At 46.7% G+C, this 27,018-nt stretch overlaps 1 protein-coding gene and 2 long non-coding RNA genes across 3 annotated transcripts; 2 read left to right on the top strand and 1 right to left on the bottom strand.

Moving 5' to 3' along the window:
* Positions 1–402: 402 nt before the first annotated feature.
* On the bottom strand, positions 403–3,985 carry LOC120370654. The gene is made up of 2 exons (XR_005583865.1): positions 3,749–3,985; positions 403–914 (listed from the first exon to the last, which is right to left on the bottom strand). It is a non-coding gene; the product is annotated as an uncharacterized LOC120370654 (long non-coding RNA).
* A 257-nt stretch (positions 3,986–4,242) lies between these two features.
* LOC120407735 (maestro heat-like repeat-containing protein family member 2A) lies at positions 4,243–21,635 on the top strand. The gene is made up of 14 exons (XM_039543739.1): positions 4,243–4,282; positions 5,004–5,146; positions 10,260–10,382; positions 11,268–11,318; positions 11,981–12,077; positions 13,400–13,497; positions 14,026–14,169; positions 17,183–17,275; positions 17,748–17,817; positions 17,933–18,046; positions 19,094–19,167; positions 19,430–19,552; positions 20,839–20,922; positions 21,298–21,635. Exons 1-14 carry the CDS (start codon positions 4,243–4,245, stop codon positions 21,448–21,450), a joined length of 1,407 nt encoding a protein of 468 aa, XP_039399673.1. The 3' UTR covers positions 21,451–21,635.
* An 863-nt stretch (positions 21,636–22,498) lies between these two features.
* LOC120370646 lies at positions 22,499–26,550 on the top strand. The gene is made up of 3 exons (XR_005583857.1): positions 22,499–22,741; positions 23,726–23,778; positions 26,493–26,550. It is a non-coding gene; the product is annotated as an uncharacterized LOC120370646 (long non-coding RNA).
* Positions 26,551–27,018: the final 468 nt, after the last annotated feature.

Below are 27,018 nucleotides of genomic sequence, written 5' to 3'. Positions count from 1 at the left end.
AGTTTTTTTTCCTCCTGCTGATGATAGCTCATCTCAATTGATTAGACTTTTCCTGTTGTTATGCATACTTCCACCTTTTCATGTTCTCTGTATGTATAAATATCTCCTGTCTGTGTGTTCCATTCTATGCATCTGAAGAAGTGAGCTGTAGCTCACGAAAGCTCATGCTAAAATAAATGTGTTAGTCTTTAAGGTGCCACAAGTACTCCTGTTCTTTTTGCAGTCCCTTTAGACTCTCCAGTCTATCCTGCCATCGAGACAAACTGGGCTTAGTGATAAATGGTCACTAACACCAAAAATGACACCACATTCAGGTTGCTTCCAGTCCCAAGAGACCAGTCACCTATCCCAGATCACTTGGTACTTTCAATCCTGCATCAAAGTGATGCCTGTAGCCAATCCTGTAAGAAACTAGCGAAAGGTTTATTAATTAGGGGAAAGGACTAAGAGCGTCATTTACAGGTCAAAGCAAGCGAACATGTACAACCAATGAGTTACCATCTGACTCCTGAGAGTGACAGAATTGTCCTCATCTGTCAATTCAAAGTGTCTTTCAGGGCACCCCAGGAGGCAGCCCCTGGGGATCTCTGGCTTCAGTTTCAAGTCTCTGGCCCTTCAGAGTTCAAACAGCCACAAAGGTGCCGTTTCTTCTTGTCGGGGATTTTTATTCCCTTTCCCCACAGTTCAAGGTGATGGGAGGAGTCCATGTGCACATCCCTCCTCTGGAGGCGGGGAGAGCAATCAAAAAAGTCTTTTGTCTTCTGATGTTCCACAAGGGTTTGTCTGGTGTCTATGGGCCTTCTTGTGTTGGCCAGACGATGACAGCTCCTGCGGCAAACTAGTATTTCACACCTGGTGATGTTTCTCTCCTCTCTTTGAGGGCTTCCAGTTTCAGAACGAACACTGAAACTTACCTTATGAATTGGGATACAGATATTACCAGTAAGATTGATGCAGCAGCAACAAACAAGCATTTCACAGAGTCTAAACACTGAACACATTCTGATAAGATGAATCCTTATTTTGGGCAAAACTAACCTGGTCTGGTCTCCAGCTCTGAGGCCATTTGCTCTTAGCTAATGCCTGCAGCCTGGACAAGAGCTGGCTCTTGGCTTGTCAGCCTCACACTCGGTGCCTAGGAAATCACTTAGGAGTCCTGCACTTAGGACAGAAGAATCCCATGCACTGCTACAGGCTGGGGACTGACTGGCTAAGCAGCAGTTCTGCAGAAAAGGACCTAGGGGTTACAGTGGATGAGAAGCTGGATATGAGTCATCAGTGTGCCCTTGTTGCTTGGCTAGCTCCCAGTCCCAAAAGAAAGGGGAAGGGTCGATGGGAAATCAGGACCCTGAGACTGACAGTCCCCAGGGGCAATGGGGAGAGGCCAGTGCTCCAGGTCAGCCTGATTGACAAGGCAGGGCAGGCTAATGTGGGTGTCAGGAGGCCAGGGGGGTCCTTTCCATGTGAGCTGAAATTGCCTGGAACAGAGTGGGGCTGAACTAAGGAAAGAGCAGGAGCCTGAGCTGAGCTGGGGAGCAGAGCTGCACCGGCCAGAGCCAGAGAGAACCAGAGAAGCAACCCAGGGAGCAGATCCGTGCTGGGAGCAGGGCCACAGAAGCAGTCCAAGAAGCAGACTTGTGCTGGGAGCAGAGCTGCAGCAACCAGAGCCAGAGGGGCCAGAAAAGCAGCCCAGGGAGCTGGAGGCAGAGCAGCATCAGTGCTGGGGCTGGAGCTGGAGCAGTGAGCACAGTGGGGAGCGAGGGGGAACCTGGGCAGCGGGCACAGTGCAGGGAGATGCCCCCAGCCAAGAGGCCTTGCAGGCCAGACTTGGAGGGGGATCATAACCCTGATGGGGGGACTAACCCTGGGAAGAAGGATCCTGCCACCTAGAGCCAGAGGGCGTGTGGCCACTGCCAGAGCAAGCGTCCGATCCACAGCATCCCTGCAGCATAGCCAGGGATTGGGCAGGAGACCTGGGAGGGTGAGGCACAGACTGTGAACTGCCCTCACATTCCCTAAATATGTAGCATTCTATTAGTTATATGCTGGTACCTGGCCAAAGGGGGCTTTTTTGCTTGCTTTATTATCCTGTTGTCCCTTTGTTGTGCTGTTAATATGTGTCAATTAATTACAGTTAAGGACCAACTTGTTCTTTGTCTGTACAGGTCCTAGCGCAATGGGATCCTGGTCTGTGACTGGGACTATGAGGCAGTGCTGCAATACAAATAATCACATGCTGATCTACAGAAATACTTTTGTACCATGGCCATCCCCACTGGCTTAAGAGATTAGTCACTGAAAATGGAAGTATGTGAACTTGACATCTGTAGTTAAACTCAGTCCCCTTGTCTCCTGCACTGAGTGTTCTTTCTGCTCAATACACACTCAACGGCAGCATATCCACATAATAGGGTTATGAAGATGGGTCTATGGGAGGGTTTGACTTCCTCTGCCATGGGCTGCTATTGCAGGAAGGAAGTTTGCTGGGAAGAGATGGGTTCCATCTGACCAAGAAGGAGAAGAACATCTTCATGCGCTGACTCACCAACCTTATGAGAAGAGCTTAAAATTAAGTTCAGAGGGGGCAGGTGAAAAGAGCCACCAGGTAAAAAAAAGTGACTTTAATAGAGGACTAGATATTTGGGGAGAAGTAGATGTGGAAAATTGCAGTAGAATTATAGGAGAAACAAGAGGGAAATCCATGGGGGCATCTGCTTAAAATCTTAGATGTCTATAGGTTGGATATTAGGAAAAACTTTTTCACTCAGAGAGTGGTGAAGCACTGGAATGGGTTACCTAGGGAGGTGGTGGAATCTCCTTCCTTAGAGGTTTTTAAGGTCAGGCTTGACAAAGCCCTGGCTGCGATGATTTAGTTGGGAATTGGTCCTGCTTTGAGCAGGGGGTTGGACTAGATGACCTCCTGAGGTCCCTCCCAACCCTGATATTCTATGATTCTATGAGGAGTAATAATAATGGGGAATAAACAGGAAGAACTGGGAGTTTTAGTACATAAGTCATAACTGAGCTTAACTGGCATCACAGATACTTCATGGGCTAAATCTCATGACAGGAATATTGGTATAGAGGACTATAGCTTGGTCAGGAAGGACAAACAGGAAAAAAAGAGAGGAAGTATTGCATTGTAGACTTGTTCTGAGGTCCAGAAGGAGGTGAGAAGCAGACCAGTTGAAAGTCTCTGAGTAAAGATAAAAGAGGGAAAAACAGCAGTGATGTCCTGGTAGGGGTCTATTACAGACCACCAAATCAGGAAGGGGAGGGAGATGAGGCATTTCTAGAACAAATAACAGAAATATCCAAAACACAAATCCTGATCATAATGGGGGACTTTCCCTACCCAGACATCTGTTGAAAAAGGAATATGGCAAAACACAAAATTATCCAGTAATTTCCTGGAATGTACTGGCGACAATGCTTCCTTTCAGAAAATGGAGGTAGTAATCCGAGGGACAACCATTTTAGACTTGATTCTGACCAACAGGGAGGAGCTGGTTGTAAATGTGAGGGTGAAAGGTGATTTGGGTGAAAGTGATCATGAATGATAGATTTCATGATTCTAAGGAAACAAAGGAGTGAGAATGATAGAAGAAGGACTAGAAAAAGCAGACTTTCACATACTCAGAGAATTGGTAGGTAGCCACCCATAAGGAAAATATTTGTAATACAGTTCAATAAGGTTTCATCAGGCTTTTTGATCAACCAAATTAAAAAGCAAAGGAAACCAACCAACCACACTCAAGGGTCACTGTGCATTCTTCAAGGCAGTTTCTTCTCTTTCTTTGTTTGGTGCTTTTATTTTATATAAATTCAACCAGGAGCAGATTTTCAGGTAAAACCAATACTGGAAAGTGTAGTAAACTGAGAGAGGGACCAAACCAAAATTCAAAATGATCTTGAGAGAATGAGAATTCTACACTGGAGCAAATGTAGCCACCTATTGAACTGCTTACATGTATGGGCCCAGATATTGAAATGTATTTAGGTTCCTAAAAGCTACTGATTTCAGTGTGAGTTAGGAGCCTAAATACCTTTGAGGATCTTGTCCATGTAATTACAGCACATACCAGCAGCAGATTGTGTGGTATGCTACAGTCACATCGATGTCATAATAGTGCTTGAAAAATCTGAACTGGCTATCCTGGCCATGACAGACTGAGAGGCCAGCTGCCTATCAGGAGCTCTTTGGAGAAAGGACTGGAGGAAGTGGTGAGAAAAGACTAAAACATGAATAATCTTGTGAGTGAACAGGAGGTAACTGAGAGAGGTAAGGGTCAGCATTGTATTTTCTAGATCCAGTCTATATTCACATACACATTCAGAAAGCCTAGGCATACAGATAGATTAGTTGTAATGTTCTCCATTTGTATGACCAGAACCTCAGCTGCTGTAAATCAGTGTTGCTCTGTTGTCTTTCTTGTAGCTGTGTTGATTTACACCAGTTGAGGACTTGGCCTACAGCCTCTGGACCTGGAAACTTTCCTGAGAATCTCAGTTTCTATTGAATGTTATGGGGGAGGTCTGACTAAGCAAAACTCTTAAAGCATGTGCTTAACTTTAGGTCTTTTTGTTGGCTTAGAGTTAAGCATGTGATTAGGATGCTGAATCAGGGTGTAGGTGCCTTAATATGGATTTAGGTGCTTAAGTTTAGGCACCCAGTTTTGAAAATTTGGGCCATAAATTATTATTCTGTATGCTATCAAACCTCATCAATTGATAGTAAAGAGGGAAAGGAAGATTATTTTACATGGGGATCTACTTGAAAGGAACAAATTTTCTTCATTATGATTTCCTCCCAAACACACTGGGTCCTTCAGCACACAAACCTGGTCATCAGGAGGAAGGAAGAGAATTTACATGATTCCCAGGTCGTCTTCTCCTCACAGTGTTTGGGCACCTGCAGAATCTTTACTGGATAGTGAATTAAAGAGGCCAGCACCAATTCTACTATCAGTGGTAACCAGCCAAATCCTTTTATTAAATTTCAGGTGTTTATAATGAGGTTGTTTCCCTCCTGGCACACATGGATGACCAAGATAAGGACAGAATTGCCCTCAGGATTGCCTCTATAGCTAAGACCAACCTGGCTAGTGTTGTGAGAGTTCTGCTGGAGAAATTGCAACAGGATAAGGTAGGGCAGTTTCATGAAATTAAATCTGCTTTCCATGTGTCCACACCAAATTCTGCCTGACTTCCTGGGGGAATGCATGGGGGTAATTCAGTATAGAACTTGGCCTGGTGCACCAGCAGCATAATCTGTATTCACCCTTCTATCCTCCATCATGCAAAATGCTGTTATTACAGATCAGGCTGATATAATGCTCTATAAAAAGAGCATTGTCCGTTTCCACACAGTGGAGTACATGGGTTGTATATAGTAAAAGTACACTATAGGACCTGCAGTAATCTCTTCCAATAATACTTTGCCCTTCTTTAGCATCTTCATCCAAAAATCTCAAAGCACTTACCTAACACTAGTGAATTAAGACTCACAGCACCCTTGTGAGAATGGTAAGCATGATCCCCATTTACAGATGATTTGTGTCACAGGGAATTCAGTTACTTGCTCAACACCACTTAGCAAGTTAGTAAAAGAATGTGAATAAAACCCAAGTGAACTGACTCCCTGCTCTTATTCCTAACCAACACTCATGTCATCATAAGAAAGATTATTGAGATTATAGCACTGAAGGGACCTTATCTATATATTTTCCGGGGGGGGGGGGGGCGGATTCTGCAACAAAAAAATAAAAATGATGCGCACAGTATTTTAACATTTCTGCAAATATACAATGTAATTGCACCAGTTCAAATTATTTATTTCAAAATCCCTGTCAGCAAGTATGTCTGTATCAATAGACAACAAAAAGGATTGAGGAAATCTTTTTTGACAAATAGATTCCTTACTATGCATATTAATACAGAACTCTGAGTAACAATTCACTTCAACTCACTACAGAGCCATATTTCTTGCACCCCTCATGGCTTGGTGGAGTCAGGGGTAATGGAGGAGCTGAGGGAGAGGGAAGGAGCTTGGGTGTGAACTTGGAGGGTTGCTGGGTATGGATGGGAAAGGTATGGAACAGTTTTTTTGGGAGGGGCGGGGAGGAATTGTTAGGGAGCTCTCCCCATGCAGACCCTGGCTGACTCCTAACCTCTCCCATTCAGTAAGGCATCTGCCCCTGCCTCCATGTGTTCCTGCACCCTCATGGGTCCTTGCACCCCTTGTCCACATGTGTTCCTCCACCCCCACTCAGATACCCACTCCCCCCATCCCAATGTGGCTCTATGCCCCACCCAACCATCCCTTGTCCCTGTGTAGCTCTGCACCTCCTCCCCCATCACTATGTGGTTCTGACCCTCCCTCCCCCCTATAACACTGGGTCTCCACTCCCATTCAGCCCCTGCCCCAGTCTGTCCTCCCCCACTAGCCCTTATGAGCAGAACCAAACTGCTTGTCTTGGCCTCCTAGTACTTTAATTATTTGAATTACTTGATTAATGATGAATCTCTTTTGGTTTTAAAGAATAAAATTATTGCCTAATCCAGAGCTACTTGTATTACATAGTGCTTATGTATTCATAAATTATCAGTGACAATTTTCAATTAAACAAATCCTCCTGACATTTAAAAATGAATGGAAGGAGCTTCTCCCCAGTGGAGCTGTGTGTTCTGATTGCAGTTTGCAGAAGCCTCCTTTTCAAGCATCACCAATGGAATGTTTAGCCAATCGAGAGATCTGATTGGCTCTGAACATTCCAAAGGGCTTTATGACCTTGGCATGCAGGTCACCTAGATATAGAGACTCCCAGGAGACAGAGATGGAAAAGATCTATTGGATCATCCAGTCCATGTCCCTGTGAATGCAGAACCATTCCAAATGGCCATTTCCCACTGGTTTGGCCAAACTAATTTTAAAAGCCCCTAATGACTGAACTTCCGCTATTTTCCTAGGAAGACTATGTCATAACCTTATAGACCCGTCTCACAGGTGAGGCATTTTTCCTGTTATTAAAGTCTAAATTGTATGTCTTTTTTTAGTTTAATCCCATTACTCCTACTTTTACCTAAATGCAGTGATGAGCTGCCAAAATATTAACAACCGGTTCCCTCCTCCTCACCTCATGAGGGGGTCGTGCCCTCCCCGGGGGTCATGCTCCATCCAACCCCCCATGTTCCTTGACACCCCCCTGGGACCCCTGACCCATTCCTGTCCTCTGACTGCCCCTTGCAGCCCCATCCAATCTCTCCTCTTATTCTTGATGGCCGCCTGGGACCCCTGCCCCATCCAACTACCCCTTCTCTCTGTCCCTGACTGCCCCTGCCACCTCATCCAACCCCTGCTCCTTCCTGACTGCCCCCCGGGACCCTTGTCCCCATTCAATCCCCCTGTTCTCTGCCCTCTGACCACCCTGACCCCCCCACAACACACCGAACACTGCCTCCCTGCTCTCTGCCCCCTTACCACACTGCCTGGGTCCGGGTCCGCTCTGCCGGGACCTCGACCAGTGCCGTAGGGCCTGACTCCCCGGGCTGGAGCCGCTCGGCCGGCACCGGGGCCGGAGCCGCGGGGCCCGACTCCCCGGGCCAGGCCGAGCCGCCGCCGCACCGGGCCGAGCTACGGGCCCGACTTGCCAGGCCGAGCCGCTCGGCCGCACCGGGCCGGAGCCACGGGGCCCGACTTGCCGGGCCGGAGCCGCTCAGCCGGCACCGGGGCCAGAGCCGCGGGGCCCGACTCCCCAGGCCGGGCCGGGGCTGCTCAGCCGGCGCTGCTCGGCCAGCACCGCGGGGCCCAACTCCCCAGCCTGGGCCGGGCTGGAGCCGCTCGGCCGCACTGGGGCTGGAGCCGCCGGCGGCACCGGGCCGAGCCGGGCCCGACTCCCGGCCGGGCCGAGCCGCCGGCGGCACCGGGCCGGAGCCGCGGGCCCGACTCCCGGCCGGGCCGAGCCGCTCGGCGGCACCGGGCCGGAGCCGCGGGCCCGACTCCCCGGGCCGGGCCGGAGCCGCTCGGCGGCACCGGGCCGGAGCCGCGCCCGACTCCCGGCCGGGCCGAGCCGCTGCCGGCACCGGGCCGGAGCCGGGCCCGACTCCCGGCCGGGCCGAGCCGCTGGCCGGGCCGAGCCGCGGGCCCGACTCCCGGGCTGGGGCCGCTCGGCGGGCGCCGGGGGGCCGCGGGGCTGGGGCCGCTCGGCTGGCGCCGGGGGGCCGCGGGGCTGGGGCCGCTCGGCTGGCACCGGGGCTGCTCGGCCAGCGCCGGGGCCGGGCGGCCGGGCCGCTCCGGCCGGGCTGGGGAGGCCGGGGCCGCGGGGCCCAACTCCCTGGGCCGGGCCGGAGCTGTGGGTCCGAGCCGCTCAGCCGGGACCAGCCCCAGCCGGTGGTGCTTGGCTGGGGCGCTTGGCCAGGGCCAGGGGGAGCCGGACTGGGCCATGCACACACTGTCCCCCCCGCGCCCAGCTTACCTGCCTGCTGCATTTTTCAGGCTTCCCGCGAACATTTGATTCGCGGGAAGCAGGGGAAGGGGAGGAGAAGGAGGGTGGAGCATTCAGGGGAGAGGGTGAGGTGAGTTGGGGCCGGGCCGGGTGGACAGCTGCCCTAGCCTTTGTTAAATTTAAAAGCTTTTTAGAACCATTTGTCCTGGAACAACCGGTTCTAAAAAGGCTTCTAAATTTTACAACCGGTTCTCGGGAACCGGTGCGAACCAGCTGGAGCTCATCACTGCCTAAAAAATTCCTCTTCCTCCTTGATGTTCACAGGCTACATATAGTTGTATGGTATTATCATGTCTCCCTCATAGTTCTCCTTTTGCCGCATCTGCCTTTGGCAATTCTTTGTCTGTCTTCAGAAGTAGAGGTCTGCTCAGGCCCAGTTTTGAAGCCCAACCTGAACTGGCCCCAAGCCCACTCACCTCACCTTGAGAGGGTTGAATCATTTTCCATCCTGGTCCCAACCCTTCCCCCCAAACCAGATATTGCCACTGCATCCTGCTCATGGAGCCGGCGCAGCGGCAACGATGTGCATCGATGGCTTCATCCTCTGACACTGCCCCCTGTTGTGCTGATCCCATGAGCTAAAGGAGGAGAGCCGACCTGACCTGAGCCCAAGAGCCAGTTGTTTTTTCATCCAACCTGACCCTGATGCCTGTAGTCAGGTCCCATAGGATTTGGGTCAGGTTGCAGGGCTCTATTCAGAAGTCAGTTCTGCCACCCCCCTGCATTCTTTTTTTGCTCTCCCATGAATTACTTCCAGTTTGTTGCTCTCTCTGGGAATGTGGTGCTAGAAAATGCAATAATCCAGATGCAGTCACACCTTAGATGAACAGAGAGGAACTGTCATCTTCCTGCTTTGTGCCATGATCCCTGTGTGGAAAAGACCCAACCCACATGGCTCTTTGCAAGGGGTAGCCGTCACCCCTTGCATATACACGTTGACTTGGTTTTTCACTGTCACCCCCAGGGCACTTGTTGCTTCCCACTTTTCTCCCTCCCATTATGTCAGTTACATCCTTTCCAGATGTGCTAGTTTGCAGTTTTTTGAAAGGAATCTTGTTCTCTGCTCAGGTTTTTAATTTCTCTGTGTCCCTCTTTATTTTTTTTCTGTCCCAGCTGATACTAAACTCCCCCATATTTAGTATCATCTGTGAATTTCTACACTGATGGGCCTCATAAAAGACACCTTTAACTGTGCGACTGTCAATGTAGATCTAACTGCTGAGCTAATTTCTGCTAGGAGCTGTTGAGGACTTACTGCGGGAGTTGGGTATTTTGTAATTACACATTTACCAATTCTGTCTGGAGTGACTAGAGCAAGGGCAAGGGGCTCCTTTTTATTGTTTGTTTTCAATAAATGAAACTCGAGAAGGGGGCAGTGAAGGAGGCTTCTTCTGGCTTTTTTCTCTGCAGGAAGATTAAAATATGTCAATTGTTCGGCTGCTTCTGAAGTGCTGCTAATATGGTGATTATGGAGGGCATGGCATGTTTTACACCAATTAAGTCAATGGAGTAGTTGTGTGAGCATGGTGGCTGAGGAGTCAGTGTGGCCTCGGGGATAGGACTCTGGATAATGACTCAGGAGATATGGATTCTCTTCCTGGCCACAGACCTGCTCTGTTATGATAAGACTTGGGCTAATCATTTCATGTTTGGATTGGAAGCTCTTTAGGGCAGGGGCTTATTTGTCAAATTACTGTGTGGTCATCAAGAAAAACTTTTCCGAATTTTTTTTTCTCTTTTCTGGTTTGTCCCCAGCAAAAGAGAGTAGCCATTTACTATATCCTGGAGGAGGTATTACAGCAGGACACCGGGGGCCTAGAGATAAGGCTAGTGAAAAACATTGTAAGCCTAGCCTCAGACCAGATGAGAGAGACTCAGGTAAGTTAGTTCTCCTGAGCTACTAATCAGAGGATCCAAAGCTTTAACTAATTAAAACTCTCTTTTTTGGGGGGGGGGGGGTAAACTATATACTGAAATGAAAATGTATTCTTCTGTTAGAGGCCCACACCTTCCTCCAGACCAAAGCCCAGGTCCTAGACAGCACTTGTGCACATGCATACGATGGGAAAACTCACATGTGAAAGTTACACATGTGCTTAAGTGCTTTGCAGGATCAGGACCCGAGACACATGATCTCAGACACAGAAACAGGCCTGTGGTTTCTTAATGAGCACGTCTTTCCCAAAGTCTACTAGGGATTTCATTTTTGATACTGATGTTATGTGGGAGGCGCTCTGATACTATAGGGATAAGTGGCAGTATAAAGCTCTAAGACAGACAGAATCTGAGCTATCTCCAAAAGCAGCAGCATTGGATTTAGAATCTAGTTTGGCAGCAGGAAAACCCATGGAAAAATCTCTCTCTTGTTCCAAAGGAAGTCAGCCTCCTTTTGGGGGACAGTTTATTCCAGGAAAGCTCTCTGAATATCTTGAAGCTGTCTGTGTCTCACTACCTCCTCAGGGAAGGGCAGGGCAAAATATCACGTGACTAAGGTGACCAGTCATCCACCCACAAGGAGCTAATAATGAATAGTCTAACTAAGCAGCTTGCAAGCAACTCGAAGGCTGAAAATTGTTTAGCCAAACAACTCAATGAATATTTATGACTAATGACTGTATCCGCAGAAAGTTGGGTGAGTTCATTCGGAACTTATGCACAGAAATAAGATCTTGACTCATATAAACAACTCTGGCTAGTGCAACCAGACTGAAGTAACTGAAGCCTTCTCTTTTTTTTTTTTTTTTTTTTTTTTTTTTTTTGTAGGAAGCAACAAATGAAGTAAAAGTGGCAGCTAGCAACACGTTAGTGACTCTGGCAAGCTGCTATTTTGATCATGTCATGTATGAGCTGCACTGTCATCTGAAACCACCGAAGCTGCCTGAAGAGTTTATTTTAGTTACGCTGGGCAACCTGTCATCAGCCTATGGTATGGTAACTTCCATCTTTTGTTTCAAAGTTATCGTCTTTCATTTAAGGACAGGGGGATTACTCTCTCTACCTAAAAATGTTGCAGCTAAACAGAGCTCTGCTTGAGTGTGTGTGTGCGTGTGTGGAGAGACAAAGGATTCACTGCTCTTGCTAGTTCTGGCTTCCAGATCATGAGCTGTCCAGATGGCAGTGGAAGCTCTAACTTCTGCCCCCAACTGAAGTTCCTTAAGGATGGGAATGAGTGGAAGATCAGGTCTAGTGGAGCTCTTCTCCACCCCACTTCCCATCCGGCCCCAGTGCTCTCTCCCCTTATGCTGGGAGTGAGTTGAGCATCGGGCATAGCTGTGCACTGGTGCAGGATTCCTCTCTTCAGGGTGAATCCCCCACTGGCTTTCAATGGCTCCTTTAAAGCCAGTCTGCGCTGCTTACATGGCGCAAAATGACCCAGGAGCCCATAGTATCCTGCCCCTCAGTGTTTCTAAGTGTGTTCTAAGAAGGCGGAGAGCAGCCGATTATCTATCTTCCTTCTCTTCTGCCTTTCTCTGCAGCACGTAAGTGTATCCCTTGTGAGAGTGACCCTGAACACCATGTTCTCCATGCTGGAGTTCGTCAAGGATGGCAGGCTGAGACAAGCATTTTGCGGTGGTAAGTGCCAGCACTTACTGCAGGTGCCCCAAATGGATATTTAGGGGGTCTTGGTACAGATTGGAGTGACTGACCAAGTTTGCAAACATGCCCTGAACTGTGCTCCCTGCCCTGGATTGCACCAGGTGGTGCGTTCCTTGGCTCCCGCAGCACTCAGTGAAGTTGGGAGTGCTCCTCACTTTGCAGGAGGCACTGAGCATTTGTAAGTTCAAGCCCTTTATGACTCATGGATATAATTTAAAATAAACAGACACAAAGGCTGAAGCTGCCCATCTGCCGGCAGTCTCCTGGGGGAGGAGGTGAAGGGAACAGATTTCAATACTGTACATTTAAAACTCCTTCACCCATTCTCTCCTCTTAGTTTCTTTATCATCATCTCCTTTCACCCTCTTTCTCTGTCTTCTCTTCCTCTCCACTTCTCTCTTCCTTTGCTTTTCAGGTGATGCTCAGTAAGGGGTTAATCCTGTGCCTTTGAGGGAAATGGGAATTTTGCCATCGACTTCATAGACAACAGGATTGGGCCCTAATTCTTCTTAGCAAGGACACTAGATACACCTACCTTTAGGGCAAAGTGCTCCCCACTACCTTCAAATCCCAGTAAAGCCAATGGCAGTTAGGGGCACTGAACATCTTTCAGACAAACTGTAACTCGAGATAAAATCATCCAGTGTTAGAGTTAAATAAACAATAACTGCAGAGGACACGAGTCGTTCAGAGGAGAGCTTGCTGAAATATTTTGATTTTTAATTATATTTTCCATAATTTTTCCCCCAAATTCGATGAAAAACAAATGTGAAAAATGTCAGTGACAAGTCTGATCAGGAAGTGTGCATCCAGTGTTTCTGAGTATCTAAAGAGGTGGCTGGATTTTTTTGATTTTTGAAAAATAGAAATGATTTTTAAACTTTGCAATTTTGAAAGAAAAATCACCATCAGTAAAGATTTGTAATTTAATTTAAACTGTTTTTTCAAGCAGCTCTAATTAAGAGGTAACAAGGAAGGGAGAAAAATTGTCTTCAGATGCTGGTAATTGAAAAAAGATTGAGAGATCTGCAAATTAAAAAGCCTTTTGAGAAACAAGACACGGAATGGGGGGAAGAGAAATAGCTCAAAATTGATGTTGGATTTCAGCATCTAGTCCTGAACAGAGCAGTAGCTGCCATGGAATTGTAGTAAACTTTTGGCCTGGGTGTCTTCATGGATAAAGCAACTTCTCCTCGTTACTAATGTGTCCTTTTCACATTGCCTGTCTTCTCTCCGTCCATGCAGTTCTGGAACAATGGTCAAGGGCAGTACGTCTCTTTTTGGCTAACTGGGAAAAGTGTTCATTCCCAAAGTGGGCCAATTGCGACTCTGCAATCATTTTCTTCCCGTCTACACTCATGTGACCAGCAACTGGCTGACCTGTGAGGAGCCGGAGGTGAGAATTGCTGGTTCTCTAAACCTTTAGCAGAAATTGTAACGTTAAATTCTATGTGTCTGACACTCATTGTGATGATGGCATTTAGTGGTAGGTCCTTTTGGATGGAACAGAGTGTCATGTAAAACATCTAAAACCCAAACATTTATAATGTCACCACATCATGGAAATTCTGTCAGTACACAGTGTACATGGATTCTAGTTTTATGCACCTAACGTGCAGATAAACATGGGATAGTGGCTTAAATTAATTCCTCCATTCAGCCCCAGTGGAGTTCCAGCAGGGATGAGTTGGCCTAGAATGCATACTAATCTGGGGAATATTTTACCTGGTATAGTTGTGAGGTGCATTAGGATATAATCCTGAAACCAACCCTACAAGTCCCGGTTCTTTAGGAAATATTGAGATAGGCCCATTCCTACAGTGGAACAAGGGAAGTTGCAGGCATTGGAAGTAGAAAAGGTGTGCCCATTGGATGATACTGAATGAATTAGTAGGAACATAAATTCTGTGTCTCATCTATGCAGCTCAAGCAGGCTATCATCAAAGCCCTTGGTCCCATGATGAGCCTCCTGCTACACAAAGAGGAGTATCAAGATCAGATATTTGAACACCTCTCATGGCTCCTTGAGCAATATAATGAAAACACTGATGTTTTTCACGTCACCAAGGTGAGGTACCACTCCTTAAGGTAACTGTCTATGTGTGTGCATGTATGAACTGCACAAGGAATTTGCTGCCAGTGGGGTTTCCTGGTTGAGACAGTGACTTGTTAGAAAATAAATATCCACACGAGTTCTGGGTTTATACACATGGTGAGCCAGGCAAGAAGATTTGTAGGTAAATGCCTCTTATGAAAAGCATCCTCTGTTTCCTGGGGAGGATGATAAGGAGATAAAAAACAAAACACCTGCCCCCCTCCCCAACAAGATCCTCCCTCATGATTTCCCAGTACATCCTGTCAACTCTGCGTCTCTCTTTTAGTTCATAAGCTCCCCAGAGCATGGTCTGCCATATGTTGTCTCTGGTCAGTACCAAGCCAATGGTCAATGGCTGAAAATTAATACTAAGGAGGCTTGAGGGTGATTGCTTTGGATTATGTAACTAGATGGATCTAAAAGCATTGCCTGTCTATTTCACCTCCCGTTCTATGCAGTGCTGTTGTAGCCATGTTGGTCCCAACAGCGCCAAGATGGGTGAGATAATCTAATTAAAGATATTGTCTCACTCCCCTTCTCTCTCTATTTCATCTACCCTGAGTACCACATGAGCAAGAATTAAGGGGCCATATTCTGTCTTCAGTGCGGCTACACTGTTGTAAATGAACTCACAAGACAGCTATAACTTCTTGGTAGTGATATTTACTCACCATCTCTGTTGGTTGAAGCTTTCTGGTACAGTATGTGGTCACTTTTGGGGTTGAAATACCCATGATTTGGAGGGAACCAACGCATGATGGACTTGTTTGATAGCATCAGAGCACTACAGAACTGCTTCAATATAGTAAAATCTGTAGATGGCATCAGAGACATTCCGGAAGCTTGAAGCAGCAAAGGAGAAAAGTGTTTAGATGCAGGAAGGAATTTGATTGTCACCTTTTTTATCAATAACCTGGCAGAGGACATAAAAACATCTCTGATAAAGTTGGGAGATGAGATAAAAATTGGGAAGTGGTAAAAAATGGAGAGGACAGATTCACAGAGATCTAGATCACTTGGTAAACTGGGTGCAAACAAAGGTGCATTTAAATATGGCTGAATGTAAATGTGAGCATCTAGGCACAAAGAATTTAGGCCATACATACATGATGGGGGATGCTGTCCTGGGAAGCAGTGACTCTGAAAAAGATTATTCATCATGATCACCACAATCAGCTGAACATGAGCTCATGCTGTGGCCAAAAAAGCATAAAAAGGGGAATCTCTAGGAGGAGTACAGTGGTTATTTTACCTCTAAATCTGGCACTTGTGTGACTACTGTTGGAATACGGTGTCCAGTTCTAGTGCCCACAACTCAAAAAGGGTGTTGATAAATTGGAGAGGAGATTGAGAGAAGAGCCACAGTGATTAAAGGATTAGAAAACATGCCTTACAGTGGTAGAATCAAGGAACTCAATCTATTTAGTTTAACAAACAGAAAGTAAAAGGGTGCGTGATTGGGTTTAGCTACCCAACATTGGTTCAACACGGGATAATCATACTTTATGGGTTAAGGAGGCCATGGCCCCTCATCTCTGCTGGGCATGCTTCAGCTGGAACCAGGATATTAAAGAGAGCCACTCAGCTCAGTCTGGGATGGCTGCCGAAGAGAGCAGAGGTGCATTCAGGAGCAGTGCCAGGGTTTTTGGCACCCTAGGCGCAGGGCCGGCTCTACCCATTTTGCCGCCGGTCCCGCGGCTCCGGTGGACCTCCCACAGGTGTTCCTGCGGAGGGTCCGTCCCACGGCTCCGGTGGACCTGCCGCAGGCGTGCCTGCGGATGCTCCACGAGAGCCGCTGGACCAGCGGACCCTCCACAGGCACATCTGCAGGAGGTCCACCGGAACCACCTGCCGCCCTCCAGGCAAAATGCCCCCCCCCCCAAATCCTGGTGCCCTAGGCGACTGCCTAGCTCACCTAAATGGAAGCGCCGGCCCTGGGTGCATTGGAGGCTCCTGCAGAGAGACTGCCAGTGCTCCAGGATTCAGAGGTCAGCCAGACTGTGGCTGCAACCGACCCCCAGCCGCCCAATGCCAGAGATGGAGGAGAGACCACAGAATTCCTGAGTGGAAAGTATCCTAGGTAGACTAAGCATTGATCCAGTTGAGGCACTGGGCTTTGACTTGGCGTGTTTTGGAAGGATCCCCGCTGATTTGGTGGCAGATACCCCTGCGGCAAGACAGGGCCCTGGGCTGGGACCTGTGGAATACGTAGGACCAGTGGAGAAGGGCTGGCCACTAGGCAACACTTCCCTGCTGCAAAAGGTGGTTCTAATGACTGGCCACTAGACCGCATTGCTCTGCTGCCAAGGGTGGTTCCATTGACTTTGGCCACTAGGCCGCACTGCTATACCTAGAGGGGGAGCCCTACAGACTCAGGCTGTTTGGCCGTGGACCCTCACTGAAGGGCTGCTGCGCTGATCCCAACCATTAGGCTATGCTGCCATAGGAGTCAGGACTGCTGCGGTGGCTAAGGAGACTAGGCCAGCTGGGCCGCCCGAGATCTGCTTCATTTCCTCCACAACCTGTTACCACCCTGATGGGGTGGACCTATCCTGTGACAGGTGACTTCATGACAGTCTATAATATCTTACATGAGGGACTCATGTTTTATAACGGGCTCTTCAGTCTAGCAGAGAAAGGGGTAACTTGATCCAGTGGCTAGAAACTGAAGCAAGACACATTCAGACTGGAAATGTGGTGTCCATTTTTAATGGTGAGATAATTAACCATTACAACCATTTACCAAGGGCCGAGGCAGATTCTCCCTCACTGACAGTTTTTAAATCGAGATTGGGATGTTTTTCTAAAAGCTCTGCTCTGGGAATTATTCTGGGCAAGGTCTGTGGCCTGTGTTATACTGGAGGTCAGACTAGATGATGGCAATAATCCGTTTCAGCCTTGGAATCTATGAATCCCCTGAATCTGCTTCAGTCACTACATATTGCTCCTGTGTGTGCCACCATCTGACTTTCACCCTCTGTTGCAGAGTCTGAGCCAGCTCTTGGAGGTCTCTGGTGAATATAAGATCCCTCTCCCTGACGGGAAGTTTCAAGCCATCTGCAGTGCTCTGCATAACCAGGTGAGGGGTGGTTTTGCTTGGATCCCTTGAGCTTAGGCACAGCAGATCTGAAGCATATTAACAATCCAAATCTATGAAATGATAGTGCAGAGCCTGGGGACTGCCTCATGCCTTACTGATTTCTGCAGGCTCAAGAGTAAGCAGGTAGTGGTCTCACTTTCTTGGCTAATATCCAGCTCAGTTTGTAAAGCAATTTTACCATAAGCCGATTATCAGGGGGAGTCAGAGTTGTACAGTAAACACTGTGGCTGTGTCTTGATTCGATGAGCTCTGCCGTTCAAAACACTTTAGCTTCTCTCATCTAATGTATTGGACATTGTGTTTGATTCTTGCTGTGCGTTCAGTACCATCCACCTGGGGTTCAGACCTCTAGTTGGACAAGTAGGAAGTGGAAGCTTAGAAATTAATTGAACATTTTCTTTTCAATTGCTTCTGATTAGTTTTTCTTTGACCATTTCCGTTCTTCCCACAGATCTGTTCTCAAGCTAGGCCGCTCAGCATGGAAAATCACACAGAGCTGGTCCATTGTGTAGTTCAACTAGGTAAGGGGAAGAAACTCTGAGTTACACAGTAGTTTCCTTGTAACTTCCTTACCTTTGTAAGGTATGGTAACAATAAGAGTTCTATCATCAGCGGACGTGATTTCTTCCCTTGCAGCCCGTTCTTCTCCAGAGGATCTGATAGCCTTTCTGCACTCACAGCTGAAGATTAAGAATGAGGCTGTTTGTGTGACCTCTTTGAAGCTGCTCAGAGCTATTGTTGATGCTGACTGTAAGTAACACAGGAGCAACTGTGCCAGCTGCCCTCTTGGCCGACATGCTGAGGGTTGAGTTGGGGACGTCCAGGGCAGGGCCGGCTTTAGGAAGTGCGGGGCCTGATTTGTGGGGCTTGTACTCACCGGGTGGTGCCCTGAGACTTCGGCTGCACTTCGGCGGCGGGTCCTTCACTCGCTCTGAGTCTTCGGTGGAACTTCAGCAGCGGGTCCTTCACGTGCTGCCGAAGACCCGGAGCGAGTGAAGGACCCGCCGCTGAAGTGCCGCCGAAGACCCATAGCGCTGCCGGGTGAGTAAAAATTTAAAAGGTCACTGGGCGCGGGGTCCTGTTATGTGCAGGGCCCTGTCAGGCACGGGGCCCAATTCAGGAGAATCAGAGGAATCGGCCTAAAGCCAGCCCTGATCCAGAGCTAAAAGCATGAGCTACTATAGATTGAGCTAAAGAACCAAGGCTTTGTAGGCCTGGCAGGGCTGTAACAGACTCATCACCTCTGCAAATGGGGCACAGAATCTCTATAACACACAGTCACCAGTGGTCTGGATATCCACTAAGGGGCAAAATGCTGCCCTAAGTTACCCCCCTATGGCCACACAGAAATCAACAGGTTCAACTAAGTGCTGAATGTAGCCCAAGATATTTTTCAACTTCAGATACAGAAGTTGACTTGGGGCTAATGCACATTAACGATAATCAAAAATAAAATAATACCCCTGACTTGATAATCGTCAGTATTAGACACTGTAGACTAGATTCTGAGTTCTTTAGACTGTGTTAAACACAGATTGACCTCAGTCTATCTAATTCTTTTATACTATTTCCATCATGGCAGCATGATGGCACTATTTATAGAACTGGAATTACTTTAGATTTACACTAGTGTAACTCAGACCAGAGTCTGGTCCTATGTTTTCCCCATTGATTCTGTGTATGAGAGAAGCTTGGTATTACTCTTAAATAGGGCCTTTTGAAATCCGGGATTCATTCCAATGTGGAAAGTGAGTGTGTGGATCAAAGAAGTACTGTACACCTCTCCTTATCTTTCAGTGCCCGAGACAAGACCGAAAAAGTGTCTGATTGTGAAGGCAGTGAAATCCACTTTCAGTGATCAGAATGCTACGGTAAGATTGTGTGGAGCAGTGAAATATTTCAATTTTTTTTCAATGATATGGGATGAATGGACATCTGGGTGGAGCTTTCATTCAGATCCAGAGGAGAGACTGCAGACTAGAGAAGGCATGTCATTATCCTGACTGTGTTAAATGGATCCATGTTTATAAGCCAAGGAGATCAAATCAAAAGCATAAGGACTCTCATATCCTATCTCCTATTTCAGGCAGAAGGGATAACAATAACTCATGTGTGTCATCTCTACCCTTGCAGGTGAGGAAGGCAGTTCTTCATTTCATCCAGAGGCTGCTCAGCTTACAAAGTGTGGAGAACTGTGCAGCTTGGGATATGGTAGCACATGTTTTCACGGAGTTCAGTGTGTCCACCAGCAAACTGGTAAGGAGACTTCTTAACACTTAAGACTCGGTCCTACCATTCTTGCATGCTGATTGCTCCCCTTCCCTTCAGTGGGAGTTTTGACTCAAGGACAACTGGACTGAAGGATTAGAGCCAGAATCTGATCAGTTATATTGGTGTAAAGTCAAGGTAACTCCACTGACTTTAGTGGCATTACTCTGGATTTATACTAGTGTAACAGATCAGACTCTCACACTGGGTATTTACATCTAACAGAGTCATCTAGGTTCCTCAACCCTCTGATGAGTCATTGAAAATTCTGAAAACACCATTTTTCAGTGAAATGTTCTTGTACAAGGAAGCACATCTCTTTGTTTTCAATAGACTCTCCAGAGAACATAATGGTGCCCAATTCTGTGGCTGTTGAAGCAAACATAAACTATCAGCAAAATACCGAGGTTATGCAGGTTGCATCCCAGACTGTCAAGAGCCTGGAAAAGCTTGCTGCATATTTCCCTCACTACATGCTCTAATCTACATGTACTAGTTTAAAAATGTCTTCAGTCCATATTTCTATCCATGGACACAGCCAGAGGCTCCAGAAACTTTGTGCTCCATGATTGGATCCATGATCTGTATTAACATAAACAGTTCAACTTTACAGTAAGTTGTTGAAGATCTTAGCTCTGCCTGGCCCCTTTTCTTCAAAGTTGGAGCTTGTGGCAATACTCTCCAAGGGCCTTTTTTTCACACACACGCGCACACACACATCCATCTTAAGGAAGGCTGCTTTTTCTCCTCGGGCCAGTTTTGCTCTCCTTTACACTGAAATCAGTAGAGTCAATCAATATTTAGTCCGGTGTAAGTAAGAGCAGAATTAGGCCCGTTGATAGAATCACACTCACTACACCCAGAATGACCAAGCTGGTTGGGGCATCAGAACAAACAGAGTGGATCCCCCTGGTTCTGCATATTGATTTCCACTGGGCAGAGTCTGAATGTTTTTCCTCAGAGATAAAAAGATGAAACAGTTTTTCAAATTTAAAGAAAATTAACCCTGTTGGGGAAACTCTTGTGTTCAGAGAATCATTCCCTTCACTTTAGGGTTTTCCTAAGCCTGGGATCTGACCCACCAGTTAAGAGTTTCCATTATTCTCTTCCCTTCAGATGTTTGTGCACTTCCAGTGCAATATAAAAGCAGGCACAGGTCAATATTCATGATGGCTTTGTAAGAGAAGGACACTGATTCTCTAGCCAGTGTCTTGCTACTAGCTAATAAGTTCTATAGAGCTGTCTCACAGCAGGGTACAACACTTCTCACCCAGGCTATTCCGGAAGAAAACACAATCCAAACCCTGTGCACTGACATCCTGCAATGTCTGGACACCTCGGTCACTGGAATGACCCAAGTAAGTGACCTGTTGCTACTGCTTCTTGAAATAGGGACGTTCTTACTTATCTTCCTTGTACCTCCCCACAAGGAAGCTTTTTGCACAGTCAGCATATGGAGGAACAGCATGTCAGATTCATGTCAGGGATGTGACCCCTTCATCATGGAGTAAGTGGTTCACATTAGAGAAAAGATAGAAAGCAACTGAACTGGAAGGAATCATGTTGCAGAGATCTTCTCTTCATTCTTTCCACTGTCTGAGTGCAACTGCCCCTTAGGTCCCCCAGGGGGCTAAGCTAAAAGCTACATGAGAGGGAGGGATTCCGACAGCAGGATATTGGAGGTGGGGGGATGGAAATAGCTGCGTACTGAACAGTCTCGCTCTTCTCTGCAGGTGTTATGGCCAAGGCTTCTCGAATATGTGGTGCCAGTTCAGTACACTGGTACTTTGAAGCCTCTCTGCAGATGCCTTAGGGAGCTGGCTGAGAAAAAGCAGCAGGAAGAAGAAGAAGCTGCTTGCCTTGACTACGGTGGACCAGGTTTATAACAGAAACTCTTTCATTTATGCTCTCCAGGCACACTACGCAATGAACAGGTTCAGTCTGCTCCAGTTCTCTCATCTGCAATGAGAAGGCTAAAATGAGGGATGGTCTTGTGATTACAACATGGCCATGGGATGGAGCTAGGAAATGTGGGTTCTGTTCCCAGCTTGCCACCAAAATTCTGATGTGACCTTGGGGAAATCACCTGATCTTTCTCTCTCAGCTTCCCCACTTGTGAAATGAAAGAGTAATTAATGGCAACCTCCATAGAGGTGCTGTGAGATGGAATTCATTCATGGCTGTAAAGCATTTTGAGAAGCTCAGACTGAAAGCACTATGGAAATGCAAATTATGATCAGCTGCATTCAACATTGGTGGGCACGTTGGAAATGGCTAGGTGAATAACATCAGCAGGACTCTCTGAAAGTCTGGCAGAATTCATGATATTCTCTTTCTTTCCCTAGTGAAACTCCCTACACCCCAGGGGCTGCTGGCACGACTCCTGGTGAGTAGACCATGAGAATAGGTTTTCTGTGGAATGTGAAGTGGGACAGTTAACTATAAAAATGGGTTTTCTAGCTAGATGCTTGTAGACAGGCTGAGGAATATATATGATTTGGATCTCTCTGTCTCTGCCCTCTCCTGAGACGCACTATTCTGCATCCTCGTACTAGCTAGAATGCTTTCTTCTTCAGGAAGGCACTGCAGTAGAATCAACAACTCTATTGTATGGTCTCCACAATGAGAGAGTCTGAACTATTCCCTCCTTCAGGACCACACTGGTATTGTGCTGACCAAACTTAGCCTGTTCTTTCTCTCTCGCTGACAGGTAGTAGCCTCGTCCCCTTATGCAGGAGAAGGACACGGATGTGCTGCCTTGCAATTACTACAGGCCCTGCACCAAAATATCCATGTAGCAGTGGGTGAGATGTGGGGAGTAAAGATCCCATCTCTGCTGCAGTACATTGAAGGTAAAGTGCTAGTTAGGAGGAGTGCGGTCCATGGAGCATAGAAGGGAAGCCAGAAAATGCAGCTCAGATGACACGTGTTGTGCCATTCCTGTTGCAGTATGTGGGAACAGTGGGGAATTGAAATTGGGCTTCTAGGCCCTCACTTTTCCTTCATCTGGATAACTGTGAACCACTGGGCTAAATCTAGAGTTAAACCACTGAAGCCAATTCAATCCGGGCAGAATCAGGCCAGGAAGGTTTCAGCTGAATGGAAATTTTACAGCAGTTCCCCCCACACCTTTGCTAGGTTAATGTTTCGGAAGGTGAATTACACGTGAAGTTGGAGGTTAGTGAAATATTTTGGGGTTCCATATATAGTCTGATTTTGCAAACTGAATGTTTCTGAAAATTAAACCCCATGTTTACTTTCAAGGGTGATTCAATTAAAAACCCAGAGTTTTTCTTTCTGTAAGGAAACCTGAGCCATAAAAGCTAGGTTGGCCAAGTGGGTGCCCATGTAGACTCTAGGTATTGTGGGCCTAATAATGTCTTTCAGCAATTTTACAGTGGTATGAATCTATTGACCTCCTCAGTCAGTGTAGCTGCATCTACACTATGGGGTTATGCCAGCAGAACTCCAATGACGTGGTTGTGCCAGTGTAGTCTCTGTGGAGTATGACAGACCCTACGTGGAGCACAAACCCGATATGTTTCTGATGAAGGTCAGACCCCACAATGTTCAAGTGGGTTTGATAGTCAAAAAAAGATTTAAAAAATGAGCTGTATCTTCCCTAGTTGTTGCTGTACAGAGTCCCCAGTACTGCCTTGTGCCGACATTAAAGAAGGGTAGGTTAGAGCTGGACATTCAGAAACGGGGCCAGATTCTCAGCTGATGTAAATCAGTATAATTCCATTGACTTCAGTGAAGCTACACCAATTTACATCAAGTTAGGATCAAGTCCAGAATCTTTTATTATGCAGGAAAAGTTTGTATTCCCATTAAACCCAGTCTTCTGATGTGCTGAACAGTTTTCTGAGATGCTAAGTACCCTCAGCTCCCATTAAAGTCAAAAGGAATTGGGAGTGCTCAGCATCTCACTCCTGGTGGGTTGACTGACCCTGAATAAAAATGCCAGCAGGGTACATAACATGATACTTTCTGTTGGTCCAACAAAGAACGTTGGCGTAGGTTCCATTTAGCCTTGAAAGCCCAGGCATGTTACAGCTTGGCAGAGCAGGGGTTTTCGAAGGACTGATTGCAAAGGAGATTCCTGGGATGACTCTTCTTGCTAGCCTAGCTGACATTATTGTTTTGCCTCCTGCTTCATAGGAAACACAGAGAATTCCCTGGACCACGCGCGGTGGGAGCAGATGCTGCTTCAGGTACAAGATGGCTTTCAGCTGTATTGTCACAGCCCTCCCTCCCCCCTCCAAATGTATCAGCTGGGGAAAATATTAATGATAAACTATTCATTCTAAGCAGAGCTGGTCAAACCATTTCATTTGCAACTTTTGTTCAGTGAAAACTGGCCTTTTTTATTTTCATGGGACACTTTCAATTTTTTTTTTATTTTTATTTTTTTTACACAAAACAAAACAAAACAAAACTCAACCCAACTGGAAAATGTTCAGTTTTTTTTTTTTAACTGAAGTTGATTTTTTTGTTTTTTTTTCATTTGCTTTCCTGTTTGTCTCCTTCCCCCTGCCTCCCCTCCCCCCGCCCTGGCTTTTTCAGTCACAAAGTGGAAGAGGGGAGGAAAGGCCTGGGGACGAGGGATAACGGGAAGGAAAGGGGGAAAACAAAGAACTGAATAATGGTCATTTTTTATTTTGAAAAGCAAAATATTTTTGTTTCTTTCACTTTTCATGTGTGTGTTGAAAAATCAAGAAAACAAAAAACTCCCACTTGCTTTGTGAAATGGACTTACCATTGTTCAACCAGCGCTAGTTATAAATAACTCATGCTACCACTGGGAACAACACACAACATAACCAGAAAACCAGCATGCTCATGGTGCTAATGCACCACTGGGGGACATAGAAAGGATTCTTTTTTTCTCTTTGCCACTCAAAAGAAAATTTGCTGTGAGAAACCCCAAAAGGAAAAGAGACAAGACAGGGTTTGGTGACTGTATCTCAGGGAGAAGCCTTTCTGCTCAGAAAGAGCTCTTTGCAGCCTCGTGTAAATCCAGACAAGGATCACTTTGATGGCGAGTGCTGAAAATGAAAGGAAGGGACCTAGTGACAAATACGCCCCAGAAGGTTTGCAGTTCCATTTGGGGTTGGATTACACTCTGGAGTTCCCCATTCCAGATCCAGCCTCCTTTGAAATTCTTTGGGCTAAAAAATCAACTAAGATTAGGTTTTCTTGTGAGGTTTCTGAGATTTCCTGGCTGCTGTTCAAAATTAGGGCCTGAAACAGCAAAGTGCTGAAAGTTACTAACCTCTGGCTGACTTCAATGGGAGATGAGGGTGTGACTCCTGGTCCTTTGGGTGTCCACTGACTTAGGTTACAGGATTGGGGAGGGATAGCTCAGTGGTTTGAGCATGGCCTGCTAAACACAGGGTTGTGAGTTCAATCCTTGAGGGGGCCACTTAGGGGTCTGGGGCAAAAATTGGTCCTGCTAGTGAAGGCAGCGGGCTGGACTCAATGTCCTTTCCAGTTCTAGGAGATTGGTACATCTCCTCTTATTCCCAGGATTCCCTGGATCTGATCTCTATATAATCAAAGGGTGTCATGTAAAGCCTTTACTGGATACCTGTGTCACATGGCTCATCATAAGCATTGCACAGTGATTGGATGGATAATATATAAGGTGCTATGGTTCTATACTGAAATTGATGCTTTTAAGGTCTGTGAGTTTGGGCTGGTCACCAGAAAGTGATAAACAAGTTTCTTTCAGGCAGGAGACGCTTATCTGCCTGTGAGTAATTATTCACAGTGGATGCTAATCAACAGAGGAAAATTCTAATCAAGTGATTGTGAAGTCTCCAGAGGAGATTTGATACAAGAAAAACAAGCAAACAATAGGGGGTACCCTGTTTTCAAATGAAGACAATGGATGCGTGGAACTATATCTGGAGGTCCAGAGGTATCTGGCCCCAGGTATCCTTCATCTATTGGACGAACTGACAGCTCCTTGTCTTATGAATGGAGGATGATCTTTGGTCTGGGTGTTTCATGCTGGGAGAGAGATTTGGGGGAGCTATCCTTTGTGAGACAGGGGAATATTTGGTTATCTAAGTTCAAGCTCTAGAAGTGTGTTAGGATTTTATTTTTACGTAACCATTTGTTTACATTAATTTTACTTGCTGCTTCTCAACTCTCTGATCTTTGTCAATTGAACTCTGCTTGTTTTCACTATAAATGTATCTAAGTGTGTGAAATGGAGCGGTGATGCTGAGGTGAAACTGGTAAGGTGATGTGTAGCAAACCTATGAATTCTGTGAGTGTCCAGTGGAACAGTGGATTGACATTGTGGGGCTGCAGAGAGGGCTCGGCGGTTGGACTGTACCGATTGCTTATCTGTAGAAGGAGAGTGGAACCTGGATGGGGTGAGAAGGGTGTGCTTGTGTTTCCTGTGGCTGGCTGAGTCAGGAGCTGACACCTGGCAGGCACAGAGAAGGCTTTCTCATGCTAAGGGCAGGGGTAGTGAGGTACCTCACAACCCTGGGGACCCTCAGGAGGTGGCAGAATGGGTTCATAGCACTTCAGAGAAGGTGCCTGGTCCTTCGTAGTCCAGGGCCCTTTGCTCAAAGTTTACTAGACCCATCCTCCATCCACTATAAAATCACTCCTCAATGGTCAGATTTCTTGGCTCCATCTCATTCTCCAATTCACTGTTCATCTGGATTTGAGGACTGAGAGGAATCATCACACAAAGGTTAAAGAACAACAGCAGAGGAAATCTGGGTTGTCGATGTTTATAGTTCTCAATAGGGAAATAACCTTCCCATGACACCTGAATACTGGAAAGTTTACAAGAGAGAACAAGGAAGAAAAAAAAACACCAAACAAGTAAACAAACAAACTCCCACAACAACCCCCAAATTCTTGCAATTAACCATCTGCTTTAACTCTCTTCTTTTACACTCAGTTCCTAAGAACATCTCTGGGGATGATAGACGACAGTGCCTGGAGCAGCCAGTTAAGCCTTGAGTTGAACCAGCAGATGGCCAGCTATGCCAGCCCCTCCCTGGAGAAGGTTTGTTCTCTGTTAAGGCTTAGTTTCTAGTTAATTTTCCTTGAAATTCTGATTGGGGGGCTGCATAAGGCTTCTCTCAAGGCTTCATTACTTTATATTTTATTCTGCATATAAAATTTGTTTTTACTTGTTCCCTGCTCTCTTGCCCCCCTGCCCATCCAATATTTGCTTGGACAGGCTGCTTGTCTGTGCTGCATTGTTGGTTCTCTGGCTGGGCTAGATGATGGGATGTTTCTGCAGTATGAGTGCTTGGACTTGGCTATCTTGTTCTTTCCTGAGTGTTGCTGAGCTGGGTCTGTACTGACTGGCACGTTCTGTTACTGGTATCTCAATGCCGGTCTCTTTCTTTCAGAGTTTCCTGTATAAGGCGCTAGGAACGTCCTTAGCAGTTTGCCAGGACCTGGTCCATGTTAAATCC

The sequence above is a fragment of the Mauremys reevesii genome, linkage group 1, assembly GCF_016161935.1.
Source record: "Mauremys reevesii isolate NIE-2019 linkage group 1, ASM1616193v1, whole genome shotgun sequence".
NCBI classification, from domain to species: Eukaryota; Metazoa; Chordata; order Testudines; family Geoemydidae; genus Mauremys; species Mauremys reevesii.
The sequence above is the reverse complement of the archived record's forward strand: the minus strand, read 5'-3'. Positions and strand labels throughout refer to the sequence as shown.

What these genes read in the sequence shown, in the direction of transcription:
- LOC120407735 (XM_039543739.1), top strand. Translation starts at nt 4,243, where the DNA reads ATGAATAATCTTGTGAGTGAACAGGAGGTAACTGAGAGAG. An exon ending in GCAGTGCTCTGCATAACCAG is followed by an intron (nt 17,276 to 17,747) that starts GTGAGGGGTGGT and finishes TTCTTCCCACAG; the next exon opens with ATCTGTTCTCAAGCTAGGCC. An exon ending in CGGTCACTGGAATGACCCAA is followed by an intron (nt 20,923 to 21,297) that starts GTAAGTGACCTG and finishes TCTTCTCTGCAG; the next exon opens with GTGTTATGGCCAAGGCTTCT.